Here is a 26,907-nt window from a genome sequence, read left to right as displayed (position 1 = left end):
GAATGAAAATGAAAAGATAAAGAATTATTAACATAAATAAAATAATTAATACCGATGATGGGATGATCGGTCGGGACGGGAGAAGTCGCAATCTCGGGCCCATATTCGCTAGGTTTGGAATTCAAATCAAGGCTCCACTAGTACGATGTGAGGGCCTCGATTTCAAGATCTCGAAATTTTTAATCAATAAAGAATTTGACTATACAAATATTATTCAATAAAAATAATAAATAAATAACAATAGATAAAAAAAAGATAAAAATAATAAATAAAAATAATTCAAATATAAAATAAATAACAAATTTGTGAAAATGCAATATACATGACATTAAATAAATAAAAAAATAGAAAAATAAATAAATAAAAATATAAAATATAAAACAACAACTAATTTAAAATTTAGCATTAAATATCAAGTGGCACAAACTATGAATTAATAAATATTATAAAAAAATGTGAAGACAGAAGATAAGAAAGGAAAAAAAAGGAATTAAAATATAGATATATTAGATATTAGGTTCGAATAAAAGATTGCTTACAAAAAAAATATAATAACATATTAATAATAAAAATATAAAAATATAAAATAATTAAAAAAATAAAAATAAATAAATCATAAAAAAATAAGTTTTTTAGTTCACTAAAAATAACATGGAATCATAAATAATTTATCTAATTATAAAAGGAAAATATGGGGGAAAGTTAGAATAAAAATGTAAGGTATAAAAAAATAATAAGGAATAAAATAGAAAATATAATAATAAAAAATATAATGAAATTAAAATAATAATAAATAAAAAAATAGACAATTGCATTAGCATAGTATATATATATATATTGTATCACGCATATCATTGCATATAAATATTTCTGTTTTCGAGTTTAAGCCCCGATGATGGGATCTCCCGAGAATCTGGCGAAGGCGGGTATTTCTTGAAAAGTTTCCTAAGTGAAAAGATATCCTCGGGTCCCACCAGTATGATGGAAGGGCTCGGAAAACATCTTTAATAAAAGGTTTTTGCCCGAATTATGTTCATTATGCACGAAAATATTATTTTAAAAGAAAACGTACGATGACCCCGATGACGGGATTTATTCGTTAAATTTGCGAAGACAATTTTCTCGAATAATTCCCTAGGTGAGAGAATGCCCCAGATCCCACCAGTATGATGGGCGGATCTGGGAGAATATCCTTGATAAAAGGTTATTCGTCCGATATATTTTTATCCCACGTCATGCATTTCATCTTACCTCACATTTGCATTCTATTTTAGGTTAAATAAGAGATAAAATAAGATAATAATAACTAAGAAAATAGAGTGAAATTAAAAATTAAAGCCTAATAGGATAATCTAAGAATAGTACCGTTCATGGAATGGGCGTCCCGAGAGTGCTAATCCTTCCCTGGACGTAACCGTACTCTCGAGCCTAGATCTAGAAAATCGTAGACTAGTTTAAGGTTCTCTTCGACGGACTTAAAATTAATTTAAGGCTTTGTAGATTAGAATTGAGTCAATAGATGGCCAATCGCACATAGTAAAAAAGATTGGTGGCGATTCCTAATTTTTTAGAGTTTTCACTCACGTCTGACGGTCGGGTTCCCGGACCAGCACGTTACGACAATCATCATCTATTATTACATATCAACCCACCACGTTAACATTATATGCTATAAAATAACAAGTGATATTTTGAATAACAATAACTAGTCAACTATTTGTTATTAATACTTATTTGACAGAAAATAAAAATACAAAATCTTGATTAAATGTATTAAAAGAATAAAAAATTATTTAAAAATTTTTAAATAGTTTAAAGATTTTTTTAGATATTATATTTTTTTAAAATTTAAATTTATTTGTTAAAAATATGATAATTTTCGATATGTTGATGGTATATGCATTAAATACATCACATATAAACAGTTAATAACATTTGGTTTTCTGCAAACTAATGTGCTTTTCCCAAAAATGGCCAAGATAAAAAATTTGTTGCAATAATTTTGCTTCTGTCTTTATCCCAAAAATGGAATAACCTCCATTTCCATAAGAAAACAAAGAAGCGATTTTGACGCTGTGCCACAGTTGACACGTGGCAGAAAAGTATGGTAAAGTCTGGCAGTACGGACAGGTATCCCGCTGTCAAAAATTCCAAATGAGGCAGGCACCAACGTTTCGTACACTGCAAAATGCACGTCTTTTCTAGCCTATTTACCATTTTATCACTTCTTTAATGGAGAATCGTTACTCTGTAGACGGGTGCAGAAATGATATGAACACATGCCCGTCAGAAAGTAAGACTCATATAGGAAATACGGTCCCACAACTAAGATTAAACAGCAAAGGGGCGGTTACAAATTGGAATGGCAGTATCTGAATATAATTAAACTTGCAGCGTGTGGACCCCATTAAGTTGGGGCGTTTCTTTACCGTCCGATGTGCTTTTTTGAAAGTCAAGGAATCGACGGTCCACGGGCAGTCAATTGTACAGAAAAGGGTCGATAGAAACAAATGGGGAATCTCTTCGGCGGGCCCATAACCTCCTACTCGTCCCACGTGTGATCTGACACAACTGCCCTTTCCTTGACACCTGTCCTTAAAATTTCAATCTTACCCTTGTAGAAAACTTTATTTCCGGATTAGTCCCCCTCCAGGTGTCAGTGTTTCTTCCTCTAAAGAAACGTTTGTCGCTTTCAGTCTCAGCCTTTTCTCCCTCGATAACACGCACACGCAAAACTTTGCTTACTCTCAGTAAGAGCAAAGCTCACTCAATTTCTCTCACACTAAAGCTTCAGTTGCTCTCTCTTGAATTTTGAGATCTTGAAACCCTAGAAAATGTCGGATTATGCATTGTAGGGATCAATCGGGGAAGCTGAGTAGTTTCTTCCCCTCCTCATTTTGATTCGTCGTTGCAATTTTAAGGTACTGTTTGGCGCATTTCTATTTTTCTCGCGTTTTCTTCTTTACTTTTGTTTGGAACTGATTCCTTGTTTAATATAGCATTTACTTTTCTAGTTAGTTGTTTGAGCCTTAAATTTCTCTTCGAAGTGGAAACAAAAAAAAGTTGTTTTAAATATTAATGAATTGTACTCGTTAATTTATCAATGTGAGTGGACACAGTTTAAACGAAGGTGATTACAAGCTAGTTAAGTTAATTAAAACTACACATTTTTTTATTTAACTAGAGATAAGCATTTCTTTTGTTTTTCCCTCTTTTGTTTTTGGATTCTAGTGTTACTATTAGTTAAAAATATTGCGTTGGTGAGAATAAAAATTATCTATATATATTTATATTATTAGTTCATAATTCTTTTTGGGTATGAATTAGTTTAGAAATTATTGTTGTCAAACATAATTTTGTATATGTTTCTTTAACGTTCTTAATAGTACTTTGTTAATCATTTTTCCTTGGCGTTGGTTTTTTCATTTTCCTTTTTTCCGCCTGATAGATTTTCTGGTATGTTACCAGAAAATGAATTCTTGATTTCATTTGTGGAAATTTAAGGACCTTGGTAAAGGTTCCTTTACCCCTTAAGTCAGTAAAGAAATACAGTAAAGGAACACAAGGATACTTGAATATGAATTATCAACATTTCAATTAGAAATAGAAGCAATTGATAACATTTTCGTTTTTCCTTGTGTAATGAATCATTATTGTGGTTTCTTATGTTCTGCAGAAATCATAATGTGGGCGTTGTTTTCTTTTCAGGATACAAAAATCCGAAATTCATGGCTTGCAGCCTCTGGGGCCCGTCATTCCATGAAGGTACTTTGTTGTTTCTCAAATTAGAACTTATGAAGCATTATTAATTTGGTCACTGTTTTTGAGTGTGATTTGACTGAATGCGCATAATCTGCAGAAGAAAGCAGGTGTTGCATACAACCAGGATGGCAGTGTGACTTTTACTTTGGCTATGGCTTTGGTATAATAATGCTCCTATTTTTGTTGTGATTCTGATTGGTAAAATTTGTTTCTTGGCTTCTGTTACTACCAATGATTATACAGTTTTCTTTGTTTTCTTTTTACATCTGTAGACATGGTTGAGGAAAATGCTTTGAACGAGAAATCTTGTGTTCAAGTACTGAGGATATTGATTACAAAAGCAGATACTGAAATCGATGAACTTGAAAAAGATTTAGTATTGCTACAAAGTGAACTAGCCTGGGCTGAACATGAAGAATGGTCTGACATATGCTGCAATACTTTGAGAGCAAAGATCGATTGCCTGGACATCTCAATAAGGAAATTGAGGAACAAGGATGAGAATGACATTGAGTTTTACTTACTGATGCATACAGAACCTGTTGAGAAATTGAATGAAATAGTTAAGGCTTTACTCAAAAGTTTTTGCCATGGGAAAGATGAACAGGTTTGAGTCCTCAATGTTTTTCATCATTTTTTCTTTAACTTGCCATAAACATGATTCAACTCTGAACTTAAAAAGGATGATACCATTGGATTGTGATCTAATGTTGAGTTTTACAAGTTATCTCTTCTAACTCTGAAATTTCAACTGATATTTTAAACCATTGTATGGCTTATTGCATCTGCATTTTTAGTTATTTTGACTGGATGCTTGATTCAATTGCTGATACCATTGTTGTTTCATATTGTTCTGATTGTTTGTTTAGCACTGACTAGATGTTGCAGGGTTGTAGTCATGTTGAATTTTTCTGCTACCCTTGATCACCTTGGAAGGAAAGAGAATGGAAAGCCTTTAATAGACTGAAAGATGGGTGGAATATTGTTTAGTGTTTTATTTATTTGGAGTGCTTTTGCACAGTTGCGGAATTTGATAAGCATGGACGACTCCTCTTTGTTGTCAGCAGTTTTTACTCCCTGTGGTTTTCTATCATTTACTCATTTAATTTTTCCCTCTATATCTGCTTCATATACGCATTATTTCATGAACTATAACACAATTCTCCTTTCCATAATGAGCAGCGTCAGGATGTTGTTGTCTTAGATTCAAGTTGTGGTTCTCCGGAGCAGTCAGCTGACCTGCATAAGAACCAAAAATTGAGAACCTCAGATTCACATTTTATTGCAAAGGAGGAATTTAATGGTCCCATTGTTACTTCCAGCAAAAACTGTACTTCCTCAAAATCATATACAGAGATTGAAAAGAAGAAAGCAAATTGTTCGGAAACAGTTAAGATACATGTGGCTTTGCCCTCACATGCTTTAACATAACATGATCAATTTACTCATCCATTTACATATGGAATTTTAACTTTTGGGTTGTCTATTTATCATCACTAGTGAAATTGTTGGCCATTACTGCAATACAGTCACTGAGGACTGTATTAAATGTAATATTATATTAATAAGATAACTTGCCATGTTTCCCCTACTTTGCATTCTGCTTTGGGCCGCTTTAAATGTTCTACATTTCTCTAATTGGGCTGTAGATGTAGGATTTTCCATAGATCAATTTTGTATTTTTTTGCTTGAATTCTTCATGCAAACTCTTAAGAGACACAAGGTTTAGTACTCATTATTTAATTTTATAGTCTATTGTTAGTTTGTAATAGCATGTTGCTGGCTTTACATTAGATTTTGATGGATGATATTGTTGGTCTGCAAACACTGGTAGCTTTCATGATAGAGGATATCATGCGTGCAACTGCATGTTTGACTCTAGTTACTCATACTGTTGTTGATGCATCATAAATTTCGTGCTTGTAAATTGTTGCTGGAATAGTCAAAGTGTATCCAACCTTATTATACTTGGAAACTTAGAATCATTAAACAACATGGTGTGTCTTTGCTTTGATACTACTGTTAAAGTTTTGTTAGTATATTGATAGAGAAGGCCTTTAGAGGACACAACATTCGTAGGTTGACACATACTGCATATACTTGTTTTGTTGAGCTTCACTTGTAGAAATGTATTTAGTTGAGAAAATGGTTAAAACAACGGAAATTTGTGCTATCTTGACTTTATTCCAGTGCTAAAATTAATTTAGAGTACTCACTATGCTTGAGTAGGGGTGAGCAAATTTGGTTTAAACTGAATCAATTAAATTATCTGAATTTTTTTGGTTAATTCAGTTAAAAAGTTAAGTTAATAACCAATTTAATTTAACTAATTCGGTTAAAATAAAATTTCAGTCTGTTTGGTTAATCTTTTCACCAATTTCAGTTAAAATGGATTAAGAGAATTTTTAACTGAATTAACTGAGTTAACCGATTGCATACCTCTAATTTTTAGCTTGACTGTCCTTTTGGTGTTAGGTACTAAAAGAATGGGGACTCTAGAGTGTAGAAACTAAAAGAATAGGGACTCTAGAGTCTAGAAAGCTGAAAAGAGAAATCATATGTGCCTATATTTTATTTGTTTAAAGACAAAAGGATATACGAATATAATTCGTTCTTGGCATCTATGGAGGCAGAGAAACTGATCCACATGTTCTAAACAGTATAGTCATTTTAGTTCAGGAAAGATCTCCATTTTTGTTGTGAAAGTTGCAAGATTATATTCAACCAAGCATGTTTGTAATCATGCATGCATTTCTATCTTTATGCTATTGTCTCTTCTTAGCTAAATTTTTTAAATAATGTATTGGCTCATTGTTTTTGACCATAACCAAGCGCGTGTGTAATTTTTGGATGGAGCTGTATCCTGATGCTGCTCTCTTCTCAGCTGAGTGTTGGGTACAATGTGATGGTTCACAACCATTGGCCATTTACATATGAAAAGTGCACTTAAATGGTAAAGAATAGTATATAATATAGAAAAAGGAGGAGAAGAAGCATTCTTGCAGACTAACATGGGTGCTGAGTTACCCTATAAGTTATGTTTTGGCAGCTGCTGCTTGAATTTATTTGGTTGGTACTAGCTGCACCTTGGTAAAAATATTGACTGCCTTACTGCCTCCTCTTGATGTCCTTATGTATCATTCACAGCTAGCAACTACCAATGTCAAAAATGTGATACCACATTCCCTGGCACCTGTGGCTGATCAATTTGATGAGAAGAAAGTTGTAACCAACCTTGATTTAGAAACTACCAAGAAGCAAGGAATCAAAGATTGTGGTCTTACTCTTAAAGACAAAAATGTGATCCAAAATTCATCTTCTAAGTCTGCACAGAAGAGAATGCATGAACCAGACAGGGCTAAGGTTAAGGTAGTGCTCTTGCTCACTTTTTGGGCTAATCCAATTTAAAATCATTTAGTAAGTTCTGATTGGAAGGTGAAAAACTTGAGGAAATTTTTTTGAATAGGTTTGATTGACAGTGTTGGTAGACACGCTATCCTGCAACCTCAAGTCATTTTTTAATTGTGGCATACCAAATGATTAAAATGAAAAACGTTAATGCACTTGAACCTTTCAAAAGTATCTTTCTATTCTTTTCATGTTTTTATTTAACCTTCTGCTTGATATAAAGGGTGCTTTTTGTGAATATTAGTTCTCTTGTAATCAGTCCAATTCAATAAGGGAAAGTTATTTGAACATTCTGTTTGTGGATGTCTACACAAAATGATAAGGTAACCTTCTAAGTTCAACTCTTACATAATATAATCATACAGAATGAGTTTGCAATGATGATACTCAGGGAGAAAAAATTGAATCAATTGTGGTTTATGTTGTTTTCTAGGTTTTTACCGCAAATTTGTAAGAAAATGGTCTTTTGCAGCTTCCTACCCTTAACTTTACCCAGATTATCACATCAATATGCGCTTGCTCTGTCACTTATTTATATAATCATATCTTGTACAGCACTGTACTTTCTGGTATTGAAAGTCAATGAAATTGAGTATGCTTCTTTTCAACAGGAGCCTGCTGCACAGGTTGTGAATAATTCAGGCCTGGATGCTTCAAAACGTTCAGCTGACCACCTGAACAAGAAGAGTGCTTCTAGATTGAAAATCGAGAGTGAGGAAGCAACAGTACACACTTCTATATCTGCATCAGATATTTTAATCCTAGATTCATCATCAAATCCAAGGGGGAAGAGAGCAGATCTTAGCAGGAAAGTGAAGGTATGACCAGCCATCTAATTCATGTCAGCACCAAAATGTGTTGCATCATTAGATAGCTTCATGGCTATACTTAACATGCTTTGAGGTTGATACTGTTATGACTGCTCTCACTTGAGGGGGCTGTTGCAGTCTGTGGTAACTTATTCTTATCGGTTCCTCCTTTTAGGATGAGCAGCCTGCAAATATTATTGCCAAAGATTTCGACTCAGTTGCTTGTAAACAGACAACAGGCCACTCCAATGAGATGAAAATGCTGTGCAAGCATGACCTGAAAGTTAATGGATGTGAAGTGCAAGAACATTATACAACTACTATCGGAAAAAGTAAAATTACAAATTCATGTTTGAATTTTGAACATAAAGGAAATATTCTGAAAGCAGATAAGGTACAATAAGCTCTTTCTCTCACATGTAATTGTCAATTTTAGGAAAATATACCTATGGCTATAGCTAGCATTTGTTTCCATAAGTGTATTTCAATTGCTACTGTGAGTCATTTGTTCAAATCTAACTTAAACTTGCCTATTTAATTAGCTTATAATGTCATTTTCTGCAAGCAGCCTGCAAATGCTGTGGTTAAAACTATTAGTCCTGATACTTTGAGACATGCCACTGGCCTCAACGGGAAGGGAAATAATTCTGATTCCAGGTTAGGTGCTGTCGGACAGGCAGAAAGTCTAAACTGTGATATGGAGCAAAAACTTTGTGGCTTTGCTGTGAAATCTGCACGTAAACGAGGCATCAAAGAGTTAAAGTTTGCTTCAACTGAGCAGAAAGAGCCTTCAAATTCATTCTTTAAGGGAGAAGGGAAGAGAAAAGACTCTTTACAAGTTGTAAAGCGTAAAGAATCTCCACTGAGTGACAATGAACACTTTGCCTTAACTTCACTTTTAGAGCTGCAGGATGAGAGGGGAAAGGATAAAACCATTCTACAGATGGAGGGAAATCCACAACTGGAGGAAGTTCGGATGGCTGAAATTGCTGCTAGAGATGACAAACTTGTTATGAACTTATACATGAGGTCACAAAGAGGAAAGCTAAAGATAGTAAAGACAACTGAGTCGATTTCAGCCAGTGTTGAAGAGCCTAGTTTAAATTCCAAGGAAAATGTTTCAAACTCATCTCCTATTTCAAAGGGCAAGAGACCATGGAAATATGCTAACAACCATACTTTAAATTATTCTTTGAGTGGTAAAATCACTAAGAAAACAGTTCAGCATAGCCAATATGAAGTTGAAGACCAGAGCATGAGGCTCAATGCTAGCCAGAATACAATGTCACTGCCACAAAAGAAATGTAAAAAGTTTTCCAGTGTACCAATATTTGTGGAGATCAGAGGTTCATCTGTTCAAATGAACATCTCAAAGTTGCATGGGAATCTAAATGGGAGTACAGCTAAGACAGATATTTCTATATCGGAGGCTTCTGTTGATGGTTCCTGTATAAAGGGTGTGACACCCCAGCCTTTTGATACAAGTAACTTGATGAAAATGAAGTTGTGTGACCTGAGGGCAATTGCAAAAGCACAGAAACTAACAAAATACTCTGGACTTCGGAAAGAAGATCTGGTCAAGCAATTGGAAAATCGATTCAGTTGCTAATGAATATGTGGATGGCTTCTGTACAGGTTGGTTTCCCAGTTGTTTTGTTTTCTTGTACATGTTATAAAGAATTTTTTCTTTTGGGATGCCTGGTTGTCTTATATAGTTTGAATTGCTCCATTGTTCTGCATCATTGTATGAATCCCAAGGTAAAATCTCATGGTGCAGTCTTCATTGGAACCACATGTTTTTTGAAGTACATAGAATCCCAGAAAAGAAGAAGATGTAGTATTCTTACTTAGAGGACCTGGTTCAATGGCTCGTCAAATGACACTTTCTTCTTTTCACCTATTTGGGAGATGGATGTTGTGCACCGTAGTGACCGCACACACACACACACAAAAGTATCAAGTCAAAACATGATATTTACTGTAGGGTTGTAAACGCAAATCTATCAGTTGTGGTTTATGGTAACAGGAACATACTGATATGATCAACATTATAGATCAAACAGTTTTCTGCTGTCTATTTGACAATGTTGTCAGGATTGTGCTTGTGGCTTCAATTGTCGCTTAACAAAGTGCAAATGAATATGATTTTTATTTTACGTTTTAGTTGCACAAGTGTTGGGAATAATTATCCATCAAATATTTAGAAGCCTTTTGAAGTCTTTTGGAATAAAAAAATTACTGATTTTTGATTGATAATGCATTCGTAAATTACTATAAAATTCATCCTCAAATTAAACTAATTTTTTTTCCAATTAGGCTTGAGACGGACATGTATCAAATTTGTTGAGACAAGAGTAGTTGTGATGGATGGACGATCACGCTTTATATTGTTTAAAAGAAATTTTGGGAGTCAAGGAAACTAGGTGGTGATTTTTGGAACCAAATCTTTCGAGAAAACTTGTAATGTGCCTCCGAGAAAAAATAACAGAGGAGTCATACTCATAATTGATGAACTATTATGAACTAAGAGGTGCAATTATCTTACAAGTTGATGGTTATTAAATTTCGTTGCCAAGAAAAGCCAAAAGAAGCCCTTTCCTTCGATTATACGACGTTCTGCAAAATTGCAACAATCATACCTTGTGTCACAATCTCATAGTAACAAGCAATCACCCCTGAGTTTATATCTTTAATCTGTTACTGAGGCGACACTTCTCTACTGGTCGCATTCAGTGTCCCCCGGTGCAGGCCATATCTATGGCAATTGAGGCTCATATTTTTGGCAACATGAAATATTCCAAACAAGTTTCCTTTGTCTTACTCACCGATTCCTAAGTGTCTTCTATCACCGACTAGACTAGCTCCCTATTTCTTTCTACTTCCGACATCCTAACCCTTACTACCATCTTATTTGTTTGATCTGCCACAGCCCTCATTTCAGGGTCTGCTCCTATCTTCATCTCTGTTAACTTGTTTGCATCGCTTCCTCATCCCATGACCAAAGGACTTTCCACTGACGTCCACTCAGAAGGTCTATTTCAAAGTAAAGGGCATTTTCATTCATGTTTTTTTTTCATCAACACCAAGTCAATCCAATTGGTTATATAAATTCAAAAGGTAAATCTTACAGGTGTCTTGCCTTGCAGAGGCACAATCAGACCACTTTCACAAGAAACGTGTGAACAATCCATAGAATTCTTTTGTCACAAAGCACCAGACTTTATCTCAGCTTAATGTCAATCCAGAGGGACCAAACTCACAATCTCATCTTTTCCAACCTTTGTGCTGTTGCTTCTGAAACATGACCTAATGACATCAAAAAGCAGTATCAGCAAGATGTCACTGATGTATGAATCCAACAGCTATCAAAACAACCACTAAAGAAGGAAATAAACGTGACACATTAGGTAGGCATGACCTTCAGGCTATTTCAGGAGCCAAGAAGAGGACTAGTGACCAAAAGAATTTGGAAAATGAGGATTATTTCAGCGCTGAACAAAATAATCACCCAGCACCTAAAATTTGGCTTTTATATTCACCAAACAATTTCTCCTCTCCACTCCCACCATCACCAAAATGATGCTACTGGTTTTTTGAAATTTTGATTTTTAATTACTTTAGTTGCAGTATCATTTTACTTCCTTTAGTTGACATAGCCCATTATAATGATCCACATAATCAGACTGAAACAAGGTCAAATGAAAATTTTGGAATTTAGCTGCATCTGCTTTCAACTTAAATCAATATATATGTGAAGAAAAACATCATATTGTTTAAACTCTAATCTCGAGCTGCAAGTAAAAACATCATATTCTTAAAAGTCTAATCTAGAGCTGCAAGTAATCTATTTATTGCTGTCCTATTCCCAAAATTCCTTGTATAATGTATCTAGTTGTAGGACAAATTGATAACATATAAGCTTCTATAGTCAGCAGAACAGTGTGAAATTGTTACCTCTCATACTCTCCAACTTCTGATCAGCCTTGCTAACTGCTTGGACAAGATGGGCAATCCGATATTTGAGTTTTTCATTTTCCACAGCAAGCTTCTTAGCCTACACAGTAACAAGTCAGCATGCTATAAACTCTGCTGTTTTCCATAAAAATAAGACAAAGGTCAACTACCTTCTCTCGCTCTGCAAGTGTCTCAGCATTTGCATCTTCTAGCTTTGCTTGTAGTTCACTAATTAATTTGGAAAGTTCCTGATTTCCGGCATCTATATTGCTAATATTTAGGTAGACTCATTAGAATCTTAATTTATTTAAACTAAATCAGTTGTCAAATGGAATACCTTGGCCATTACCTGTCTTGCCAGCTAGAACAGCTTCTAGTCTGGATAACCGTTCCTTTAATATGAAAACAAAACTAGTTAGCAAGATACAGGATGCAATGTTATGAAAAAGCCAAGTGTTTATTGACTATTATCCAAAATCACAATATAATTAAAAGCATTGATAGGCATTTCAAAGAACAGAAGTTCAAAAAGTTTTGACCATTCTACAGGGCATATGTTAGAAATTAATGACAAATCACTAGTATGAGGTACTTCTAAGCCATGATATGGAGGTTGCTTGACAGAGAGCTAGTCCAGAAGTCCAGTGTAGACAACTGGAAACATATCTGCAGACATAGAGCAGCAGGTTCTAAAAGCACAGATTTTGTTTCACAAGGTTAAAATCACCAAGGCAATTTCCATGACTTCTCAAACACAGCAATTGCAGAATCATCTGTTAGTAACCCACTAAGAAACGAATTAAGATACATCCATGGAACTCCATTGCTGGTGAAAATGATAAACTCATACATTTGACCCCCCAAAAAACCAAATAAGGAAGGGGGGCAATGGGTTTGTAGGCAGAAGGCTCAAGCAAGAGGGAATTACCCAAAAATTTCCTAACAATATTTGCCGTATGAGAACTAAACTGGTTGCACTTGAAACCCAAATTTGTATGCAGATTAAAATAGAACCCTTTATCCAGCATTAGACAAAGACAAAGTTTTATTGAAACATTTCAATTTATATTTATTACAAGATTATTAACCAATAATTAAATTTTCTAGTAGCAAAATGGAGTATATAACAAAACTAAATAAAATTTAACATTATTGTTTACAGGAAGCAAAAAGGAAAAGAATGAAAACCTCGGCTTGGGTAGCTCTTAGGTAGAAGGGCTTGAGGAGCTCTTCGCTCGCCATCTTTTGGTTCTGTTGAAACTTGAAACTTGAAAAGCGTGGATTAAACGGTTCTGTTCAGAGCAGAGTCCACGCTCTTTATTGGCTGCTTCCACACGCTATAACCCAACCCTTCTAGACTTGCCAAAACCCTTTTACCCACACGTACCTATACCATACAAATACGTGCGTATAAATACATAGGTGTACGTGTGTACGGTTGTACGTGTACTGTGACGTTTCTCACATCCCTATATTAATCGAAATGCCAAATAAGCCAAGTGTTTGTTCGTAAAATGATGGAAATAAGTTATACTACAGAGAGTTCAAAAACTTGTATCCATTAACAACGCGAATTTTGTAGATACTCCATTTTATGCGAGTCTCTCTCTTAGTCTTAGTGAAAATTTTAAAAGCATTTCCAATTTCCATTGTTAGATATTTTAGGGTCAAATTTATTTATTGGGTTTAAAGTCGTCCACGCTAATTGGGATTCTGGTTGCTGTTGCCATTGTTAACTGACAATTGAGTAGTTGCAGCTGTAGCTGTTTGTGTTGTTTTCATATTTTCTTGCTGTATTAAGAATTGAAAGCAAACTTTAGCATATATTTAGTGATCCTTGTCATGGAAATTAGCTCCTCAGCTTTCTTCCGAGTTGTAGTTATTACTATTATTATTATAGAATGTGATAAAATGATTTCTTTCGTCTCTATATTTCTTACCGTCTTCATGGTCGGTTTGGTAAATGGTCAGTGTGGTTGAGGAACCAGTTCAGTCTAGGCCCAACTAAGCTTGCACCATTTTTGCGTTTGTACAGTCATTGCGCTATTATGAGCATTGGTACGGTCTAGTTTAAGTTCCAAACTGTTTAAACGGGCACTTGGTCTAGATACAAAAGAGAATTGCAAATCTCAGCAAGTATCAGAACCATATTCTTAAAAATCAAAGTGTCTCTGACTAAATTACTGTTCAACAGCTTGGGCAAAGAGACTAGTTTCATCAACCCTGCTTTCAATATGTATTAAGGGAAAGGCACTATTCATTATAAAACCACTATGTTTCTCACTGATACAATTGCTTCCCTATGATTAGTCTCCTTCAAACTTGACTTTGCTGTGATAACTTGTCAAGGCTGGCCAAGAAGTGAAGGTCTGTAGAATGCATGGCTCTGTGCAATCTCAATGCGGTCTCGGGGATCGTTCAAGGTTTCATCCCTCAGTGCCTGAAGGATAGCTTGAGATGACTTCTCCCTAAAGATTCAAAATGTATGACAAGCTTAGCAATGGACTTATTGATCATCGAAAACTAAGTGAGTACCAATTGGTCGAGGTATAGAAAAATCTACTGATAGTTTATGTGCTGCTGGCACAGGAGAAATGGGTGTTGGTTTCAGTGAGGCAGGTACAATATATAGCAAAACTTATATTAAGATACCATTTTTTTCTTGCGTTACCTATCCAGGTAAGAATCTAAAGCTTAGATATAAATCTCGTTATTTGTGATTTCCAGGCTGAAAAGTAAATTTAGGTAACTATTGAACTTCTTGTCTTGCATAAGCCTACTGAGGATTAAGAAATTACCTTGTGATAAGAATTTTGTAGAGTGTCTTTAATATAGGGCACAACTCAACAGGAGCAACAGGCTTGTTTCCTTCAGGATGCAACACACTTAAGCTTGATTGACTCAGAAGTTCATAAAATGCTCCTACTGCAGAGACACCCTGGAAAAGAATTAACACTGGGTAATTTTATTGTCCAATGATCAAATGGATATGTGCGATCTCAGTTATAGCTGAAACAACAAATTGTGGATTATGCTAATTGGTTAGAACTTGATCAAGTTTTCTGCAATATCTGCATAGATTATCCACAATTATGACAGCCACTTGGCTGCAATGCAGCATTCACCTTTTCTGGTTCTTCCTTTTTAAAGATTTTCACTTTGATCATTGAGAACAAAAACTGTAAATTCCTACTTCAAAACCATAATTGAAGAGGTGAATTCAATTAATGAGTCAATCTTTTGTTTATCATTTTCTATAAACATAATGGTTTTAGATAGCCATCGAAGCTGAACACTATATAAATGCGGACAATAAAGACATCATTCTCTTGATAATTTGTTATGCAGAACCAGTTCATACTTCATGAATCCTGAAGTACTGGCACATTCTCAACAAGACACAATTTTGAGACCACCAATTGCACTCACTAAATACAGTTGTAAAATAAGATGTTGAAGAAACTATTTTACCTGAATCATTCCTTTTCCACTGATGCTATCACCCATATCCCGACTTAGTTCTCCTTTGGCTAACATTTGCCCATACCATGCGTTACGACCTTTCAACAAAGTTACGTAAGTGTCAGCCAGCAAAGGGCCTGCAAGCTTCTCAGGTTCTTCAGCCAACAAATGAGTAATAAAAATCATCTCTGATGTACAATGTGCAAAATATACTGATTTGCTGGTAGCACTCTCATTGGTCAGGGCTGCTACCATTCCTGAGAAAATCAAACTTGAATGTCATCATATTGTTCCAGAATTTAGAACAGTAACTTTTTTTGAACTTTACTATGATTTGATTATTAGCTAATTGCATAGATCTTAAATTGAAATCTAAACATAGCTTTATCAAGGTTCTTCCTTAAACAAATAAGGTTGTTTGACCTATGTACTTATCAATCAAGAACCCACAGTATAAATCTGCATTCTAATTCTTATTGGTATGTTAAGGATGGGATGATCATCAAGAATAACCCGCTGATTACTCACTGTTGTCTGATTGTTCATCCTTGACAGATCAAGCAATAGGCTCCTTTTTTCATATGCAATATTGAGCAGTGTTGTCCTTTCAATTCTTGAAATCTCTATTGAGCACCTTGTTTCCAAAGGACATATGGCAAATTGTTCCCTAATTATGATTAGAAATTAAGATACAAAGATTTCCTGCAAAACTATCTCCACCAGAAATCATGGAGATAAGCAATTCATTGGACAACTCAATAGTCTCTAAGTCCCAACAAACACCTAGCTTTGGCATTTTTTTGGTTACATAATAAATGTCCCATGAAATAAACATTGTTTATAGATCCCTGTAAATATAATCTGTCCCAACAGTATTCCCAGGATGCCTATCTTAAGGGTATAATCCATCTTCTCCAAATTCGTTCACACTTACACAAGATGGTTGTACTTCACTAAAGGCAAAGATAGGGTTGTCAACCCAAGAACCAGACCTTGTTAATTTTACACAAAAATTTAGTTAGCACAAGCTGAAAGATTCTATTCTAACGAGGTGTTTTCTTATAGAAAACAAACGAAAGTATGCATTAATTGTTACTTAGGTAATTAATGATCTTATGCAGCACCTTGTTTCAATTACTTTCTCCCCTTTTTTTATTCCTTACAGGCTGATAGAATTCATAGGAATGCAAATACATTAGTAAGTATTCGGAAAGACTTAGGTTTAATTTTTTATGTATCAGGTTGTTTTTACCTTTTATTGATGGTGGTTAATGTCAATGATAGATGATTAAAATAGGTCAAGGTTTCAGCCTATGACTGATAAGACTAAAGTACCAACCTTAGGTGAAACAGAGCTAATTGTGGTTTTGTCCCCACAAACAAAGGATGACAGAATAATATAAAGAATACTCTTCCAAGGATAATTGAATCACAACATCAATAGAGGTGAAAGTTCCTGGAGGCTGCCTAGGAGCTGAGAAGAGCAAGAAGTTACCAGCTATATATCAACTACATGCTTGGCAGTTTGGTCAAGCTGCCAAAAGGAATAATGGCCAACCACCCAGCAAATGAGTCACTGTTTCTAAATCCAAGAGGTTGCGTTGAGTAATTCTTAAATGCTGGTTCAGTGGCCTTATCAGTTTTTTGTTTTTGTTTTCCCCAGACCTGAAGTTTATTCCTATAATATTTGTCAAATATAAATAACAAATAAATTCAGAAAGGGGATCTTTTATAATTATTAAATCTTTTATGAGTCAGGGAAAAAAATAACTGCAGATATTGTTGTGTGTAATATGAATTTTATTGGCTAAAGATATAGAGTATACACTTACCAGCTCCAATGGCATAGACATTCTTCAGGCCACCCATGACTTCATGAGTGACAAGGTCACTGTTGTCCCATACAATGAAATGGGGCTGCCTTAAAAATTTTGCCAGTGGTTTCCTCCACTTTTCGGCTCCGCATATTCGAGCATTAGCATATTCCTTATTGTAGATTTCAGAGGCAATATTTGGTCCCCCAAGATAGAGTATGTTATCTATAGGTACTCCAGCTGCAAGGAACATACTGATAAAGCTCAAAAATATGATAGACAAAAGGTTTTCTTGAGAGGAAAAAGTAGACAAAAGAAAGTAAACTATGTATTTAACAAAAAGACAGTTGTGACTTCTAGCAAAAACAGATCTTGGAAACAGATTGTGGATTCTGCATTTTTGACCTCCAGGCAAATCTAACAATGAAAGCTGGAAACAGATTATGGAAATTGAATTAAGTACATTTGCATTTTATAGTGATGGAGGTAAGTTCCTTTCACAAAGTGTGTGGGGAATTCATTATCTGAAAACCAACCTCCCCCTTTTCCCCTCTTGTTCCCCCAGGCAGCAACCAACAACCGAGAATAAAAAAAAAGGACAGGCAAAATTAGGAAAAAAGAATCCTCAGGCAGCAGCCAGGAAGCAAAATAGTTATGCATCACACATCATACTGTTAACTATTTAAAAACAAGTATTTACTGACCTAGCAGTTCGAATATTCTAAACGAATTATAGTTGATAGAGGCAACAAATAAATATTTGTTTTGATAAGGTTTCAGATGAGTTATGTTGGCTTGTTGAGTAGTAGTCCACTGGAATGTATCAGTAACAGAACCTTAGAAACATGTTAAATTTTCAGATTGTTTCATGTATGCAACATGCTTTTTCTGGTTCAAATTAGCAGCATAGTAATTTATCATATACAAAGCATATTAACCTCTGAAATATCAAAGAATGATATGATCCATATGTCTTTTTAAGCCAGAAATCAGATGCTTCTATGTCATCAAATTCACTAAGCTGCTACTTAACAGCCTAATAGCAGCAAAAGAATTTCACTTTTCATCAACTATGAAATGCATGATCATGGTTCACCTCCATTTTGTTCCTGGTTGCATCTATACTTTCCAATGTTTTATTTATCCGAAGGAGAACAAATATAGAAAAAAGTAGAAGAAGAAGAAGAACAAAGAAAAGGTACACTAAAGCAGAGCTAATTTCCAAGAGATGGTAGGTTTGAACATTTTTCTTAACTCAAAACCATAAGTTTCAGAGAATCATTTTAGATTACTGGAGTATTGATTTACTTTGTCCACAAAATACTCATAAGATCATCTGCAGTTACAATTTTGCCTTCTTTCACCAATGCTACTAAAATGTAAAACAAATAACAGAAGCACCTCCCTGACGAAGACACCAAAATTATTGTCAGATTTCATAGCACAAACACAATATGAGCATCAATTAATTGAGGAGAAGTCTCACTTGCTCGGTTAATCATTTGTGTTGGAGTTATGATATGAGGGACAGGTTCCAGAGCAGCCTCTATACCCTTTGACAAAGAGATAATGATAGGCACTGTGATTCGTTCCTTCCAATAATTACTGATCTCTTCAAACACCTCTCGTGTTTCAGTTGAAGGCAAGCCATTTACCACAATATCAGCATCCCAGACGGCTTCCTGCAAATTGGTCACAACCTTCAAAGGACAAAGTGGTGTATCAATCATGTTCAAGCAAAACCCGTCTTTCAAAATCTCGTCAGCAAAAAGAGTGCGATCGCCTAGTCTTGCCTCAACATACTTCAAATAGGCACAACGCCGGATCAACCTCCTCAGTACATCTTCCCTTGAATTGATCACTTCAAATAGATGTTCTGCTGTGGCTCTGTCAACAGTTTTTCCGGGCCTTCTCCATATCCTGATTTGAACCTTTTCTCGAAACTGGCCAAAGCTATCTTGCAGCAAAGCTGCGAAGACACTGCCCCAAGCACCAGCTCCCACACTGACAATCCTCAACGGATCACCATCAGTCTTGCCAAGAAGGCGCCGAAGCTCATCAAGTTTCTCTTCCAAGCCATTACAATTGTGAATAGATCCATTTGAGCACAGACTATGGTGCAATGTGTCAATACTCCCTACCATCTTCTTAGAAGAAAAAGCCCAACACAACAAATCAACTAACAACAATAACAGAGGAAACCCTGACAATTTATCAGCTCTAATTCTAAAAAGAAGACTATATATGAGCTCCAAGATGATCCTGACAACTTATCAGGTAGCCCAATTTCTGAAAACAACCCACCTCTGATTTTATATGGCTTTTTGCACTCCTGAAAACCACACTAATCAATCTTTGGTTGAAACAAGAAAAAGCATTTCCAATTCCCAAGTTGCACCGTGCTTCAAAAGAATAAAATTTTATTGGTGGATTCTTTTACCAAAACCAAAACTAACTTTGATCGCTTCATTTGTATGTTCGTACCAACCAGTTGTAGAGATTTGTCTTCTACAGAGTTTCAATATAACTAGGAAATTCAGACAAGGGTACAGTTGGTGAATCTAGCTATGCACTCGGAGTTTATTGAAGTCTGCTTAAAAGAGATTATCGTAATATTCAAATAGTGCTTTGTTTTCTCCGTCTTAGAGTTTGTTCATCTACCCATCTATAAACGTCAAAGGAAACCATAAAAATACAAAACAAAATGACCCTCCCCACAAAAGAAAAGAAAATTATGGGCAAACAAGTACCAACCTTTTTGGTGGTGTTAGTTACAAATTAAGCTAGTGTCAAATTTGAGGACTTCCTTTTATTTGAAGTCCTAGCAGCCTAGCTGGCTTCACAGCAATAAATCTTAAAGCTTCAAGCGCATTATTTCATTTGGATGGGAGAAAAATGTGTGAACTTTTTATGTGCATGCAATGCAAAACACCTAGAAAAATTCATGCAAAAGTAGAGGGGAAACGGAACAAGAAACAGGTGAATCAAAATTAAAGCAGCGGCAGCTTGACTGCATCACATTTGGCAAAGAGATTGAGATTTAAGAGAGAGAGAGGAAAGGCTAAGTATAAGAGGACATTGATGAGGAACAGTTGAGAAGTTCAGGGGAGTGTACAAATGCATTAAAGGTTTCGTTTGCAGCCAACTTCCCCAACGGTCATTAATATTCGATGACCGTCCTCGCTTTTCTCCATGTGCCAAGCCTAATCTGAATTTTTGGCATTGCATGTTGCACGTGCTCAGCCATACTGAGTTTAGTCCCGACCCTTTCCTTGCATTCCCATTTTGATTACTCAACGCAACTACCATACACGTCCTTCTCATGGTCAGGGCCGGCCCTTGGCTGAAGCCACCCGAGTGAGGGCTTTAGGCCTTCAATTTGGGGAGGCCCCAATTTTAGAAAAAATTTATAATTTTATAATAATTATAATATAATTAATTATATTAAAAATATATACAAATTAAAAAAATATAAAAAAAATAATTAATAAAATTATTTGTTCTTTTAATTTTTTAATTATGTGTCTAATAAATATTAAATTTTTTATTATTTTCTTATTTCTAGAATGCTATTAATTTTTAACTATATTCTCTCATTTTCAATATACTAACAGTCATATGTATTTAATCATTTCCAACAATTATTTTTTTCTCATTGATTTTTCGTATTTCCAATCAACGCATTTAATGATTGCCAACAATTATTGTTTTTCCTATATATAAAACTAATTATTCTTTTTCAATGTATAATATCTACTTTTGAAATCTTTCTTTCTCATTTGCTTTTTCTTCCTTTAATTTCAATTTTTCTTCAAAAAATACACAACAAGTCTAAATTGTCACGACCTGGAACCTCCCTCAGGCCCATGACAATCGCCGCGACGTCCCGATTGACACTCATTATCCGGAATGCCAACCGGAACCCCGCAAGGTTTACATATAAGTTTCTTTCCTTTCTTGTGAGCAATCGTTGTTAAATATCGAGTTTTTAGAGAATATACACTATTTTAGATAAAAAACAATCAAAATAAAATTTTCGCCACACAAGGGTATTTTGGTCATTTTTTTCTCAAAAATTTTGAAACTGGCTAAAACGTAATATACAAGTACAAAATACATAATTCATATTCAAAATGAGTTTAAAAGTTTAAAATCTTCATTTAAAACGAAATTACGGTTATTTGAATATAATAAGAAAACAAAAGAAATATTAAGGGAAATATTCTATTTTCTTATAAACAATATTTATAGAGTTATACGTGAATACTTTTTATAGCGTAAAAGCTAAATAAATTTATATATATTGAAATACAGTAAGCCAAAATATTTAATTTAATTTACAATAACAAGAGGGCCCCCGAATAAATAAAAGTAAAGAGGACTGTGAACCTACTGTTTGGAAAATACGGATCCAATGGTAGTCCTCGATGAGATCAACTATCTACAGTCTATATTGAACCTGAAATGGGTGGAAAGGAGGGTGGTGAGATTATAAAATCCCAATGAATAAACAGACATTATCATAAATATCTAAAGGCGAGTAAAATGGAGGCAAGTTTAAACAACAAATTTCAACCCATTTCATAATGTTTTCAATTTATTTCCTAAACCATAAAATATTTGTAATTTACCAAAACAGTTGTTAAGGCTTATGTCTTTTATTAAAACAAGGCTCAAGCCAAAACTAATCCTCGGGGATACCTTGGCCGAGGTATCTAACCGAGTCCACCAAGGGTGTTAAAATATTCACACGTGAAACACATTTTTATTTTTAAAACAAGCCGTCCCTTGGCGTTGGCCGAGTTACACATTCACGTGGGGGTTCGACGTGAAGTGAGCTCTAATACTACCCCGGGAGTTACCCTCATCGCCTCTACAATCGGAGTAACTATATAACTGGGTTTACCGTGCCCCTCTAATAGGCAGTCCATGGAAACCCGTCACTACAGTGACTAACCCACCAATTTTAATAAACTTTCGACAGTATAACGTGGCTTTTATTTATTTATCCAGCCTGCATAGTAAAAACAACTTACATAAATTTCCCAATGCACTCACAAAATATAGCCACATATACTCATTTCTCATAAGCCATTCCTAGGAAAATATATATTTTTCAAGTCAATTTGCAGCCTCCAATTACTCAATTTCATAATCAATATAATATATTTTTATTTGTCACATTTATTCCTAAAACATCAAAAATCCCGTTTTAATATCGTTTTCATTTCATAAAATACATAAAGGGCATTTAAAAATAAACTCTAGATAATTTACAATAATAATAAGTTTACTCACCGTTTGTACAAACTAAAAACTTTCTAAGCGCCCCAATCACTACTCGTCGAGTACGACTTCTTTACCTTTTTCGGAAGGCTTTCCTCATAGACACATTACAAAAATTTACACAATTCATCACATTGATGCTAAATCACTATATAATTAACTTAAATCCTATACTAATGCATGGTATGAAATACAATAGCCTAAAACGGCTTAAACGCGGTATTAACCTATTTTTTGTACTTTGCCCGATAAATTGCTAACACGCTCCAATTTGTCAAATTTGATCTAAATTCTCTCAAAATCTCAAATTTTGTCCGCGGGTGGTAAAATTACGATTTTGCCATTACACTCCAGAAATCACCAGAATTAAACTTTTTCACTTCCTATCATTAAATTATACTCCAAATAGTTAATCTTGATCAAAAGTTTCACTCCATGATCAAATTATTATCTTAGGTGGCAAAATGACGATTTTGCCCTTGAACATCAAAATTTCCAATTTTACCCCAAATGAACCCTCGAACTCCGAACAATCATTTTTAGTCATTCCTTGACTGTAAAATATTAAATTTCATCATACAATTTCTATTTGAACTAGTTCGAGGTTAAATCAACTCAAGTGTACCATTTGGTATAATACCGAATTTCGTCTATTCTTAGGTGCTTTTTATAGTATAATAACATGCTACTCAGTGCATGTATGTCATGACATGTGTTTATAGGGTCAGGTTTTACAACTCTACCCCCCTAAAAATAAAATTTTGACCTCAAAATTTCACTTACCAGATTCGACGAATAGATGCGTGTATTGGTTCCTCATCTGATGCTCTACTTCCCATGTCATTTCCTCCATTCGAGCACTTTTCCACAACACTTTGACCATTGAAATACTCTTGTTTCTCAGTACTCGATCCTTTCGATCCAAGATACTCACAGGTTGTACCTCAAACTTCAAATCGTCATGCAACTCGATCGGAGGTGCTTCGAGGATGTGAGAGGGATCTGGTACATATTTCTTAAGCATGGAGACATGGAAAATGTTGTGGATCCGATCTAACTCCGGAGGTAATTCTAACCGATAAGCCACTGGTCCAATCCTTTCAATGATACGAAAGGGTCCAATATATCTCGGGTTGAGCTTTCCCCTCTTCGCAAATTGAATCACACCTTTCATTATCCAATAAAACACCATAATTTATCATGATAGTATAATCAATAAGATTTAATACTTCAAAGTATTCAAATTATTACCTTTCCAAGGAGAAACCTTAAGAAAAACTTTATCATCGATCTCAAACTCCAAGTCTTTTCTACGTTTATCTGCATAGCTCTTCTGCCTATCCTGGGCTACCTTTAGCCTCTCTCGTATAACCTTGATCTTGTCATTAGTTAGCTCGATCAATTCCACACTAACTAACTTTCTTTCACCCACTTCATCCCAACAAAGTGGAGTACGACATTTCCTTCCATATAAAGCTTCGTATGGTGCCATACCAATGCTAGATTGGAAGCTGTTGTTGTAAGCAAACTCCACTAACGGCAAGTGTCTATCCCAACTCCCAATAAAGTCAATGACAAAAGCTCGTAGCATATCCTCCAAAGTTTGTATAGTCCTTTCGGATTGACCATCCGTCTGTGGGTGAAAAGCAGTACTAAATCTCAACTTAGTTCCGAGAGCTTCTTGGAATTTTGGCCAAAATCGAGAAGTGAATCGAGGATCTCGGTCTGACACTATAGAAACGGGAACTCCATGTAGCTTCACAATCTCATCTATATAGAGCTGAGCCAGCTTCTCAATAGAATATGTACTATGGACAGCTAAAAAGTGAGCGGACTTAGTCAACCGATCTACGATCACCCAGATCGCATCCTTTCCCCTTTGTGTCCGCGGCAGTCCCAAAACAAAATCCATAGTTACATGCTCCCATTTCCACTCGGGAATAGGTAAAGACTAAAGTGTACCTGCTGGCCTCTGATGCTCCGTCTTAACTTGCTGACATACGAGACCCTTTGCTACAAATTCTGCTACGTCTCGCTTCATACCTGGTTACCAATAATTCTCCCTGATAGTCCTATACATCTTGGTGCTTCCGGGATGTAATGCATAAGCAGATGAATGGGCTTATTCCATGATCGCCTATCTCAACTGGTTTCCCTCAGGAACACAAACTCGATCTCTAAACATCAAGACGTTATCCTCTCCAAATCTGAACTCACTGACTCCCCCATCGGTCAGTTTTTGAATTTCTTTTCTTAACTCATCATCAGACCTCTGAATGTCCTTGATCTGATTAAGTAACGAAGGTCGCACAATGAAGTTTGCCAATAAGGATCCTTCCTTACCATTTCTCAACTAGACCCCAAAAGATTTCATCTCTATTAATGTTGAAAAATAACAACTCTGAAGAGCTGCTAAAGACGATGAAGACTTACGACTTAAGGCATCAGCTACAACGTTCGCCTTTCCAAGATGATAGTCTATCACCAAGTCATAATCTTTTATCGACTCCAACCATTGCCTTTGCCTCAAATTAAGCTCCTTTTGGGTAGCAAATATTTTAAACTCTTGTGATCCGTAAATATTCGACAATGCTCACCATACAAGTAATGCCTCCAGATTTTTAAAGCAAACACCACTGCTGCTAACTCTAAATCATGGGTAGGGTAATTTGCTTCATGCCTCTTTAGCTGTCTAGAAGCATAAGCCACAACTTTTTCATCCTGCATCAATACGCACCCCAACCCCAACTTTGAGGCATCACTATATACTACAAATCCCTTACCATTAACAAGAAGTGTTAAAACGGGAGCGAAGGTTAACCGATTCTTTAGCTCCTGAAATCGATTCTCACAAACATCATCCCACACAAACTTAACTCCCTTACGAGTTAGACGAGTTAGAGGAGCTGCTATCAAAGAAAATCCCTAAACAAATCTCCGGTAATAACCAGCTAAGCCAAGGAAACTACGAATCTCAGTTACCGTTCTCGGTTGCTCCCATTGTAAGATTGCCTCAATCTTCTTAGGATTGACATAAATTCCAGCTCTAGACACCACATGTCCCAAGAAAACCACTTCCTTAAACTAGAATTCACATTTAGAGAACTTGGCATAGAGTTGTCTCTCGCGCAATGTTTGCAACACAATGCGCAAATGGACAGCATGTTCATCATCATTCTTCGAATAAACCAGGATGTCATCTATGAATACTATCACAAACTTATCCAAGTGTGGATGGAACACCCTGTTCATAAGATCCATAAAAACTGCCGGGGCATTAGTCAAACCAAACGGCATCACCAGAAACTCATAATGCCCATAGCGTGCCCTGAAAGCAGTCTTGGGTACATCCTGCTCCTTAATCCTCAACTGATAGTACCCAGATCTCAAATCAATCTTAGAGAATACCATAGCACCTCGTAATTGATCAAACAGATCATCTATCCGGGGTAAAGGATATTTATTCTTGATGGTCACTCGGTTCAGCTGACGGTAATCAATACACAATCGAAGAGTGCCATCCTTCTTCTTGACAAATAGAACTGGTGCTCCCCAAGGAGAAACGCTAGGGTGAATGAAACCTTTATCCACTAAATCTTGCAACTGGACTTTCAGTTCCTTCAACTCTGCCGGAGCCATTCTATATGGAGGGATAGAAATAGGTGCAGTACCCGGAAGTAAATCAATAGGGAACTCAAGCTCTCGATCAGGAGGCAGTCTTGGTAAATCATCAGGAAATACATCAAGAAACTCACTTACTATCCGGACATCCTCTAACTTAGGTTCCTCCTTTGAAGTATCAATAACGTATGCCAAATAAGTCGGATACCCTTTCTGCACTAATTTCGAAGCTTTGATGGCCGAGATTACAAAGGACGGTAAAACTCGACGTTTCCCTACAAACACAATCTCTGCTCCCTCTGAAATTTCGAAGAACAACTTCCTTTCCGAAACAATCCACGTTCTCCCGATGTGCAGTTAACCAATCCATACCCAATATTAGATCAAAATCCTGGATCTCTAGAGGAATTAAGTCACCACTAAATTCTTCCTCGCCTACCCTTACCCCACAGTCTCTATAACAACTGTTTCTAACTAGCTTTTCTTCTAAAGGGGTGTGAATCACAATTTCTTCCTCTAATGGTGACAGGTTTCTATCAGCAATTGATGTAAATGTGGTGCTCACATAAGACCTATCTGAGCCAAAATCTATCAAAACATAAGCATCTTTATCAAATAAAGACATAGTACCTATCACTGCTCCAAGTCGGACCCGTGCCTCGTCTTTCGTCACAGCGAAAACTCTTGTCGAGGTATGAGTCTGTGGTATCGAAGGTGGATGTGCTGGGGTATTACTCTCCACATCGGACCATATGGCCACTCTCTGTCTCGGTGGCAACCCAGAAGAATCT

At 35.7% G+C, this 26,907-nt stretch overlaps 3 protein-coding genes across 4 annotated transcripts; 1 reads left to right on the top strand and 2 right to left on the bottom strand.

The window, feature by feature from the left end:
* Positions 1 to 2,697: 2,697 nt before the first annotated feature.
* Positions 2,698 to 9,879, top strand: LOC18598910 (uncharacterized). 2 transcript variants are annotated; one of them, XM_018121948.2, is made up of 10 exons: positions 2,698 to 2,921; positions 3,709 to 3,765; positions 3,860 to 3,922; positions 4,035 to 4,369; positions 4,945 to 5,151; positions 6,910 to 7,131; positions 7,782 to 7,988; positions 8,155 to 8,373; positions 8,548 to 9,614; positions 9,738 to 9,879. In XM_018121948.2, exons 2-9 carry the CDS (start codon positions 3,729 to 3,731, stop codon positions 9,586 to 9,588), a joined length of 2,331 nt encoding a protein of 776 aa, XP_017977437.2. In that variant the 5' UTR covers positions 2,698 to 2,921; positions 3,709 to 3,728; the 3' UTR covers positions 9,589 to 9,614; positions 9,738 to 9,879. The 2 variants fall into 2 exon arrangements, with proteins under 2 accessions (XP_017977437.2, XP_017977436.2); XM_018121947.2 differs by having other exon boundaries at positions 8,548 to 9,879.
* A 1,136-nt stretch (positions 9,880 to 11,015) lies between these two features.
* Positions 11,016 to 13,421, bottom strand: LOC18598911 (threonine-tRNA ligase 2). Its single transcript, XM_007028645.3, has 5 exons — positions 13,122 to 13,421; positions 12,283 to 12,325; positions 12,104 to 12,195; positions 11,934 to 12,033; positions 11,016 to 11,285 (listed from the first exon to the last, which is right to left on the bottom strand). The coding sequence occupies exons 1-5, from the start codon at positions 13,173 to 13,175 to the stop codon at positions 11,236 to 11,238; spliced, it is 339 nt and encodes a 112-aa protein (XP_007028707.3). The 5' UTR covers positions 13,176 to 13,421; the 3' UTR covers positions 11,016 to 11,235.
* Positions 13,422 to 14,041: 620 nt separating this feature from the next.
* Positions 14,042 to 20,262, bottom strand: GPDHC1 (6-phosphogluconate dehydrogenase family protein). The gene is made up of 5 exons (XM_007028646.3): positions 18,696 to 20,262; positions 17,228 to 17,449; positions 15,405 to 15,652; positions 14,732 to 14,871; positions 14,042 to 14,401 (listed from the first exon to the last, which is right to left on the bottom strand). Exons 1-5 carry the CDS (start codon positions 19,351 to 19,353, stop codon positions 14,278 to 14,280), a joined length of 1,392 nt encoding a protein of 463 aa, XP_007028708.3. The 5' UTR covers positions 19,354 to 20,262; the 3' UTR covers positions 14,042 to 14,277.
* Positions 20,263 to 26,907: the final 6,645 nt, after the last annotated feature.

This window comes from Theobroma cacao, chromosome 5 (assembly GCF_053813885.1).
Source record: "Theobroma cacao isolate CCN51 chromosome 5, ASM5381388v1, whole genome shotgun sequence".
Taxonomy (NCBI): domain Eukaryota; kingdom Viridiplantae; phylum Streptophyta; class Magnoliopsida; order Malvales; family Malvaceae; genus Theobroma; species Theobroma cacao.
The sequence above is the reverse complement of the archived record's forward strand: the minus strand, read 5'-3'. Positions and strand labels throughout refer to the sequence as shown.